The 9,747-nt window shown below is 36.0% G+C and overlaps 1 protein-coding gene across 3 annotated transcripts; it reads right to left on the bottom strand.

Moving 5' to 3' along the window:
• Window positions 1-796: 796 nt before the first annotated feature.
• On the bottom strand, window positions 797-8,432 carry LOC107808615 (uncharacterized). 3 transcript variants are annotated; one of them, XM_016633135.2, is made up of 8 exons: window positions 8,301-8,432; window positions 8,116-8,201; window positions 7,246-7,482; window positions 4,376-4,484; window positions 3,685-3,730; window positions 3,496-3,581; window positions 2,013-2,071; window positions 797-1,262 (listed from the first exon to the last, which is right to left on the bottom strand). In XM_016633135.2, the coding sequence occupies exons 2-8, from the start codon at window positions 8,178-8,180 to the stop codon at window positions 1,160-1,162; spliced, it is 705 nt and encodes a 234-aa protein (XP_016488621.1). In that variant the 5' UTR covers window positions 8,181-8,201; window positions 8,301-8,432; the 3' UTR covers window positions 797-1,159. The 3 variants fall into 3 exon arrangements, with proteins under 3 accessions (XP_016488621.1, XP_016488622.1, XP_016488624.1); XM_016633136.2 differs by having other exon boundaries at window positions 8,116-8,196; window positions 8,301-8,416; XM_016633138.2 differs by lacking the exon at window positions 2,013-2,071 and having other exon boundaries at window positions 8,116-8,350.
• Between the last annotated feature and the right edge of the window lie 1,315 nt (window positions 8,433-9,747).

The following is a 9,747-nucleotide window of genomic DNA, read 5'->3' as shown; positions in this document are numbered from 1 at the left end:
ATTTTATTTTATTTTAGTTTTTTTGAACAGAGACTAGGTTGATGCCCTCCTCTGTTATGCTATAATTTTGGTTAGCAATACAAGGACCTAATGGCGTAAATTGTATTTTTAAAAAAAAGTCTACTTTTTTATTTACTTATTAATACTGACCATATAAGAATAATACGGAGAGAGCAGAAATGCATCAAACATGAGACCTATTTATAAAATGGAATACTTCTTGTTCGCCAGGACAATAAGAAAATGCGGATGTAAGATTTCAGTTCTATAGGTTCAATATCATTTAAGGTTATTATTTTTGGATTCATTATATTTTTAAATTTTGATTTCGTATTCACTATTTGTTTCAACTTTAGTAAAATTTCAACCATATAGTTATGCTTTGCTCGAAATTACTCGGTTTAAAAAAAAAAAAAAACTTAAGTTCAAATGAACCGGTACCATTGCATCTGACTCCGCCTCAGAACAATGATAGGGGAAAAAATGAAAGATAATTTAGTATGACAAAAACTATATGGGCTGTGTTGCCAAGATAAGCGGTCAGCCGCAGCCCCAGAAAAATCACGTGTTGCAACCTTTACTACTCTCATTTACCATGAACAGCATTCTTAGTGTTGAACATGTGTTGCTGTTGTTCCTTAATCCCCTTACCAACACTAATCTCCTTACGGTTAATGGTCCTTTTGCGAAGGATTAAACAGAGGAGAACATGGTTTGCTTTTGACTGATAAGAACTTGAGTAGAAAACATGTTAGCATGTAGCAAGCTTACGATGACTTCAGACACCGGCGACCTGAGAGACTTGAATGAATTGATATCACTAAAGATGATGGTATTTTTGAGATTGATATTTTGCACAAAGAAATGAGCATCAAATAGGCAGCTTACACTTGAACCATGGAAGGATGGAATTTCATACACTTTTTAGATATGATGATGTCCGAACCAGCTTGTGCGCACCTAGACTAGTCCACCACCCAGTTGAAAGCTTGCGACAAGCCAACAACCCACAAGTACAGTTTTCCGGATGGCTAAACTTACCCACCAAGGATGGAGCAAATGGGCTCACATAGAGTATTGTAGCTAGATGGATTTTCATTATATTTTCCTCACCAAGCCATAAATGTAGTTAACTTACTCAGGTACAAAGGAGTTGGATTCACGACAGAGATTTCTGATGTTGCTGAACCCAGTTGTCATAATCTTGAAGCAGTTGTTGCAAAAGCAACGGCACTAGCCTGTCCACTAAAGCCTGCATCATTCTGTGTGAAACATAGTTCGTTTGAGATGAAATACAAAAGTTACAGAAATAGGTATTTCAGAATTCTTAAAGATGACTAATGAGTATAAAAATAGTGAGGGTCATTTCTATTTTTTACGATAGAAATATCATTTCATTTTGAAACTATTTGATTGTCTGCAGAACTATGTTTTCACAATGATAAAGATTTTTCAATCCGTAGCGACAAGTCCCATAAAAAGAATCATCAAGACATTTAATATCAAATTTAAGTTATGCTGTATAAAGCACTTTTACAAGGAATCTATCTAATGGAAATGGCTGTTCCACGAGGTCGATACCATGAAAAGTTTATTGCGGGAATTTGTCACCCTTACAGCAAGTAACAGCTCTATGAAGACGTCTATGTTCATTTATATGCTGAAATGATCAAGAAAAAGTGTCACTGCTAACTAGTCATGATCACCTTAACTTCTGGAGTGAAGGAATTATCGATAGAACTTGGCAAATGGAAACATGCAGATGTATTTAGGTTCAAATGAGATGGACCAAGCTTGGTGCAAAAGGTTTCATGTCTAAATCAGAGCAAAGACCTTGTATGACACTCCGATTGTTTACTTTGATATGGTCCTTACTCTAAGAAAAATCCGGGTACAGTAAAACACACATGTCAATGAACAGAGTTTGGTTAATATCTAATTTACATTGCAATTTATGTTTCTAAAACTATTTGTGATCACAGAGAGTAAAGAAAATTTAGCAATAGACTCACAAGTTACCGGGACTCTCAACAGCAGAAGTAGGCAGCATGGTAAATGGCATGGTATATATCTGCAAATACAATCTAAGGTGACAAATTCCATTGAGAGGATCATAATATACAAGAAATTTTTCTTGTCAATATGATAATTGTACTGGAATGTTGTAGAGATTCAAAGGAAATATATCTCTGATTAACAATAAGTTTCACTAAAAGAATCTACTCATTCAAATACATTTAGACCTCAGTTCTGTGGAGTGGAACAACAGTCTGAAGATTATTGATAGATCATTCATGACCCATCAAATCTGGTTATATCCCGCATATCACATGCTGGTGTTACTATAACTAACTACAAGTCTACAATCAGATGGATCTGTGATATGAAAATTGTAAATTGGAAGTTTACAAGGAGCACGGTTAAAAAGTCCATGCCTACTCCAGTTTAGACTTAACAAGTCAAAAATGAGAACATATGTCAGAGGCGGAGCCATGATTTCAACCTTATGAGTTCTGAAATTTAGTACACGACTCCAAGTGTTAGTGACTGGGTTCTAAATTTAATATTTGTACATATTCGATGAATTTTAAACACTAAATACATTGTTTGAGAAAAAGCTACTGAGTTCAGCCGAACTACATGCCGAACCCGTAGTTCGGCTTGTCCCTCCACCCCTGTATAATGTGCTATCAATCTAACATTCTTGATAATAAGGCTTCAATTTTCTGACTGTTTTATGGATGACATGCTAAAAGTACTTTTTTCCAACTGTTCCAAAGGTGTAAATAAGCAATGAGAACTGAAAGGCAGCTATGATTCTAGTGTAGGAAAAGGTTTTATACCGTACGTCAGATATTAGGACAAGGAAGTGGCTCTCTTTATCCCTTGCTGCATGTATGTAAACATGCACGAGCATATTCATGCTGTCTACCTTCAACCTTGTACTCCTTTAACCCCTCATCTCTTCCCAATGGTGGATGTAGCACTCGAACACCGGGTTCATCTGAACCCAATACTTTCAACGCAGAGGATAAATTTATGTATAAAAATTCACTAAAATTGCAAAAAATAGTAGGTCTGAACCCATAATATTAAGGTTAAACCCATAGAACTTAAATCCTAAATTCGCCTCTGCCCGTTCCCCATATCAACTCCATGACTGTAATCATATTATTTGCAAGCGATGCTGTCAAAACTCGGAATGAAGAATAAAAAAAGGGCAGCCCGGTGCACTAAGCTCCCGCTATGCGTGAGGTCCGGGGAAGGGCCGGACCACAAGGGTCTATTGTACGCAGCCTTCAGAATGAAGAATAACACTTGCAAAATTCATATTGAGACTGTCCTGGAGAAATTCTAAGAAGAAAAATCAGTACTGCTAAAGTGATAATGTTAAATAGGGTAGCCTTTTCTTTCTGAGAAATTTTCCTACATGTCATAGGAAATTTGGCATGAGAATAAGCATAAAACATTCTAAGGAAAGAGAGGGAGAATAACCTCAAGAGAGATATTTAATTTCACATCAACATTTAGGAAAGGCTGAGATCCAACTGTTTCCCACGTTATACAGTTAACCATTGATGCTGCAAGTTAACAAAATTGCATGTGTAAACATGTAATTATAAATTCTAAGTATGTTTCAAAAGCAAGTTAACAATGTCATGCTCTGATCTTGTTTTGATATACCTGAAAAGTGGTCATTCTGCTGCTCTACCAAATCTGAACCCTCAAACTGCAATGAACATTAGGCACTTATATATCAACTTCTTGAACGATAACTAATTTAGGAAACATAGAATCTCAGCAGATGATGGTTGTACATATTAGCGATAAATCTTAAGCTATCAGGTTTATTTTTTTCCTTCAGTGAATTACGTGTATTCGAAAGGAAGGTCGATGAATATGCAAGACTCATTTACAAAGAAGAATTGTTAAGTTAAACGTGGGAGAAGCTAATGTCCAGAAGAAAACTGTTTTCTTGCTTGTACAAAGATTGGGAAATTATACCTTAACTACACTCTTTTATCTCCTCCTCTCTATATCACTCCAGATAAAATTCTTCTCCGATGGTACTAACTAGATTAAAAGCAGTAGCTGCAACTGCGAATATTTTACTCCTCATAGCAACTATATTAACTGGCGATCACACAGCATAATTTCATTTTCAGACAACTAAACATCTCCAGGCGTTTAGCTAGCTCATGAAACAATTCAACTAGATTGAAACTTTGGAAGATTCTTGGTCTAGAAGAAAGACGCATTGAACAGCAGTCACAGATACTGCTTCCTTAGGTTGGCGATGCTTCCAGAATCAGGGATACTATACTTGAAGCAGACAATCTATGCTTATTACCTTCGCAATCTTTAGGAGCCTTACCTTGCAAGACAACATCTTCACAGTGCAGTCTTCGCTGGTTGGGTTCACTTGTAAAATCAAAACAGGGGCAACTTCAAAATTCAGAAGTTGAACTTGTGGCAGAGTACACCTGCAAGTAACATAATCAGCAAAATCTTATAACTCTTATTTAGTGTGTATAGGCTGGCAAGTGTTTACCCGTAAAACGGTACAGTTGAATTTGTTACGTGGTCTATAGACAAGCGAACAAATTTGATCCAAAAATGGTAAATAAATAAGATTAAAAGTAAGACTTAGCGATTAAAGTTGAAGAAGATGACAAGTTTGGCTCCGAAAGCAGTGTTTCCGAAGACAGAAATGATAGCAATGTAAAAGAGTCAATAAAATTGATTAATGGAGCGTGAAAGTGAAATACAACATAAGTTTTGTCAAAGATTTCGTGTCGTACAATAGTTGCTGAGCCTGCTATTTATAGCTATACCTAGGGAAACAAGATCCTAGGATCAAGTCCCACTTAAAAATGACAATAAATGAGCCATTAATGAAGACGTAACGGCAGACCATGAATGCAAATATTCTGTGCAACGGTTGCCCATTTAATGTCAGAGAATATTCTTCATTGAATGCTATCCGATGATAAATATTCGATCTGCTCCCGTTGACCATGTTCCCTTCGGGGTCTATCCGATATCAATTGTAGCCGTTGTCCCCGATACTGTCTATTACTTGGTTCGCCTTTTGCCTGTCTTCAGTTCCATGTGCCACGCTTTTATTCGATCATTTATTATAAACTAATTTTACCCTATACAGTAAGCACAAGATGAACTATTTTCTCTGCCAAAGAGTATCTGGTATCAATACATGAACATTTCTGATTATCCGTCACAAACTGAAAAGGCGCCAAAGTAGTTGAAACTCTCAGTGGCTATAAACCATTTTTCATAATGCGATTATTTGATAGTTCTACTGTTCTATCCAAATCCCCTTATCTATGTTGAATTTCCCTCTTCCTTTTGCCTTGCCATATCTTTTATGGATACCTCAAGAAACACAGGAAATATGCTAAACGTTAACCTTATGTGAGGTACATGAAAGTTTCTCATGCAGGATAGTTCTCGAGGATTTCATATCTTCTCAATTACACACTTCTATTTCAGGTATAGGCTGATAATTACCTAGTGGAATTGAAATCCACTCCCCCAAATAGTTAGAGAACCTAATTAAGCATATCATCTCCTCCATTTAGTTAAATATGTTAAATAATGGGAAGTAATATCCGCAGACTAAAAGGAGAGAAGAGAATTATTAAATTTACCCCAAGTTGTTTGATATCTCCATTCGGGAAGGCAAGAAAGGGTTACTCAAGTGATAAAACCCTTCGCTTCCAACCAAGAGCTTGGGAGTTTGAGTCACAAGGGAAAAATAAGAAAAAACATGATCGGGCCTTGGGGAGGTGGGTTTAAAGGCTGGAGTTTACCAAATTTTTAAGAAGTATCTCTATTAAGAATACTAATCATCACATAACATCTATCTTATGTTGATAAACTCTAGTCATCTATCCAACAACAACACCAGGTCTCTATGTTCTGCTCACTATCTGAGGAAGAAGTTAGGCCACTTAGAATGTCCATTGTTGATTAGTCATTATTGGAATTGAATGGTCATCATCTAGGGTAGAATGCTCGTTTAGATGCAGTTATACTTTAGCCGTCTGAAGAATTCATCAGAAGATCTTGCTTGGTTGTCACTGGAGTTTTGGTTGCGTAAGCTGCTGGTTTTGCACATTTCACTGCCTGTTGCTCAATTCACATTCAGTTGGCTCTTGAAAACATCCGTTGCAACTTGGTTAGTGTTATTGGACGATCATAAGAATTGGCTTTCAATTCATTTAGCCGCAGTTTTTAGTTATATCATCTTTCCTAGTGGGATAACAGCCCAACTGGCAGTTCTTTCTTAAGTTACAAACAGTAAAGGTAAGTCTAGGTTTAAGGTGGTGGCATTGCGGTGAGGACCAGTTAGCTAATTATCTTTTAATTACCAAAAATGATTAGGTTATAAGCTTATTGTGATATCACAAGCACAGGGGGCTAAATTACTTTCTTCTTTTGATGGACCGCATGTTAACAGGGAGAGGGCAGATATACCAAACGATTATTTGTTTGCAAAACTAGCATAGACCAAAAGAATCTATAGCTAGCATATATGAAGATTTCCGAAACAGAAAAGCAAAATAAACCAAGTCTCACGCATTTGAACAAATGATAAGGACAATAGTATATGAAAGCAAGAATCAGGTTAAGTCAACAAATACCAGGTGGCTCTTAGGCAACACCTATTAACAACGCTTAGAAATCTTTAAGCCTTTCCTAGCTACTGTGGAATCTCAGAAGTTAACCAAAAACTACAAGTACTAATTGGTTAAACTGACAGTAATCATACAACTCATATTTCAGGACCTGTCCGTGCAAAAAGTGGATCCTTAAGTCATCTAGAATGCAGCATAGAGCCTAATGCCATCTCTTTTGCGGTTCATAGACCAATAGAAGTATACGAGTATTCATAAAACTGTATGAAATGGTTAACTTTTTCAGTACTCTAATACCTGCTTAGAGGCGTAATAGTTCGATCAAATTCGTCTCTTTGCACAGTGGCGTTTGTTCTGCAAAACTTCTTTTCTATGTAACGATGACATGTATGACCGAATGGTATTCAATCTTTTTGTCAATACATAAACAGATAACTCGAAAACTACTTGACATCTAGCCACAATATTAAAAGAATGTTCAAGGTGGTTAAAATGCAATAGTTTCACACAGCAAGAAGAAAAGATAGAAGAGCAAGATAGAATGTCCTTGGACCATGACACTTGACAAGACGAAACAAATCCTTACCTGTACATGTTAGAATCAATAGATTCAAAGCTTTGCAAAGCTCTTTTGTTCAACATTGCTTCAACACCAGATTTATGGCTCAGAAATTCACTTATATGAAATGATTTATTATCTCCACCAATACCGTCATGTTTGGGAAGCTTAATTCTTTCTTTCTTCCTGGCAGAAAGGTTTGCTCTCTTGGAATCTGAGTCTGACAAATTAGACTTGATCACTTCAACGACTCCAATTCTCTTCCTGAAACAAATACCAGCTTTATATTTGCCATAGCATGAAGAGAACAGAAAAAAAAAAATCAAACGCTTACTATTCCGTAACATGAATTTGAACATTAGGAGTGTGGTTGGAAGGAAACAGAGTTGAAGGGAAGTAGAAAGACACCAGTGATAGTTACATACTATTTTAATAGAAGAATTAACCTAAATAGCCGCTTAAACTAACAATAGCTGGTGGATGTATAATATATGTATAATTCATATATAACCATGTATAATCAATGTATAGGAAAAGTAAAGAGTGAATCAGCGGGCTATTTGTGTAAAGATATCTTTTTAATACTTAGTATTTTGTATTTGTTTAGATCCACAACCATTCCCTTGCTGTTTTTCCTTCCTTTACTTTTCTATTGTAAAACATTTATAAAGCATAATTAGGCTCACAACAAGTGATGAAATTAAATCAAACATTAGACATATATATTTCTGAAACCATGAAATTTCTAGTTAAATGGAAACAAGTTATCTTGATTCTACTATGACTGAATTAAAACCATATGAATAAACTTTCCAAGGTCAAGACATGAAACAAGAGTAATAATATCATAATTCTCAAAAAGATATAACAATTGGGGTAGAAGAAGAGTAAATTCACCTGGAAAAGGAGCATTGTTGGAGGAGAAATGAGTAATTAAACCCAGCAGTTTGAATGACCCTCATAACTAACAGCTAGCCTCTAAGCTTCAAAGTACAAGTTTAATGCCATGGTAAGTTTTATAGTTGCAGCCAAAGAGAAGAGGAATTATATTAAAGGAATTGTTGTGATGTCTTAGTTTTTACCCGGGAAAGTGGGTGCGTGCACTGTGCAGACTAGCTCTTCCTCTCTTGTTTGGCAGTTAGGCTCATCACCATATATATCCATTCATTCACGTGGACTACTTCAGCAATCAGAACGACCTGCCTTTTCCAAAAATACCCATTTCTGTCCACCAATTATTAATTTATTACCCCCTTCCAAAATAAGGGAAATCAATTGAATTTTAACTTAATATAGTCGCCCCTAAATCTATATCTATATTAATTTAAAATGCAACTATAATCTATATCTATCTATCTATCTATCTATCTATATCTATATCTATATCTATATCTATACTATATTAAAAGCACGAATGCCCTATCAAAATGGACCCAAAAAATCGACCAAAGTTGGTCGGTTATGGCTAATTACCGACCAAAACGCGACCATTACGGTGTGGACGGTGTTTTGATGGTCGGAATGGCTTACCGATACCGACCAACTTTGATCGGTAGCTTAAAACGACAATCTGACAAGTTTAATTACTTAACGACCAACTTTGGTCGGAAACATATTTTATTAATTTAATTTTACCGACCAAAGTTGGTCGGTTTAACTAAATTATATTTTTTTATTAATTATTAAAATTAAAAAAAACCGACCAACTTTGGTCGGTAATTGAAAATATATATTTTTTTAAAATAATTAAAATTAAACATTACCGACCAACTATGGTCGGTAATCTCAACAGTGCAGGCAAAATACCGACCAAAGTTGGTCGGTAATGTTGAATTCTGGGAATTCAATGTTCATTAACCGACCAACTTTGGTCGGTATTTTGGAATAATTTATTTTTTTATTAAAAACCGACCAACTTTGGTCGGTTTTTCTGGGTTTAATTTTGGCATAAAATGCCTGTTTTGGCACCTACACCACCTGCCAGCATACCAATACACCTAATAACAACAACAACGCAACAACAACAACAACAACAACAACAACAACAACAACAACACAATAACAACAACAACACAACAACAACAACACAACAACAACCAAAACATTCAATAAATACTTTAAAACTAACAAATTAAAGTTCAATTGAACATAAAAATTCAAAACCAAGTTAAAACTAATTACAACTAGTTCAAAACTGGTTCTATTTGTCTAGTTCAAAGTATATAAAAGTCAAGGGGTATTTTCTACAATATCATCATCACTGTCTGATGAACTTTCATTTACAAGACGATATAGAGAACGGTCTTGTGGAGGACGGGAAGCACGATCACGGGGAGGATGGGAGGAACGATCACGAGCAGGACGGGAGGAACGATCACATGGAGGTCGACCCTCTGGAGATGACTCACGAGATCGGGGCAACGGAAAAGCTCTACTAGATAGGAGAGTTCTGATGTGAGCTTGCATGACAAGGAATTGAGCATCTTTAAGCCTTTCTCTTTCCTTGGCCGCTTCTAGCTCTGATGTGAG

This window comes from Nicotiana tabacum, chromosome 23 (assembly GCF_000715075.1).
Source record: "Nicotiana tabacum cultivar K326 chromosome 23, ASM71507v2, whole genome shotgun sequence".
Classification (NCBI taxonomy): domain Eukaryota; kingdom Viridiplantae; phylum Streptophyta; class Magnoliopsida; order Solanales; family Solanaceae; genus Nicotiana; species Nicotiana tabacum.
The sequence above is the reverse complement of the archived record's forward strand: the minus strand, read 5'-3'. Positions and strand labels throughout refer to the sequence as shown.

Excerpts from the sequence above, each read along its gene's own strand:
- LOC107808615 (XM_016633135.2), bottom strand. The coding sequence starts at position 8,180 with ATGAGGGTCATTCAAACTGCTGGGTTTAATTACTCATTTCTCCTCCAA. Across the intron at positions 4,485-7,245 it reads ATTGATTCTAACATGTACAG|GTGTACTCTGCCACAAGTTC; the intron begins GTAAGGATTTGT and ends TGTTACTTGCAG. Across the intron at positions 2,072-3,495 it reads AATTAAATATCTCTCTTGAG|ATATATACCATGCCATTTAC; the intron begins GTTATTCTCCCT and ends TTGTATTTGCAG.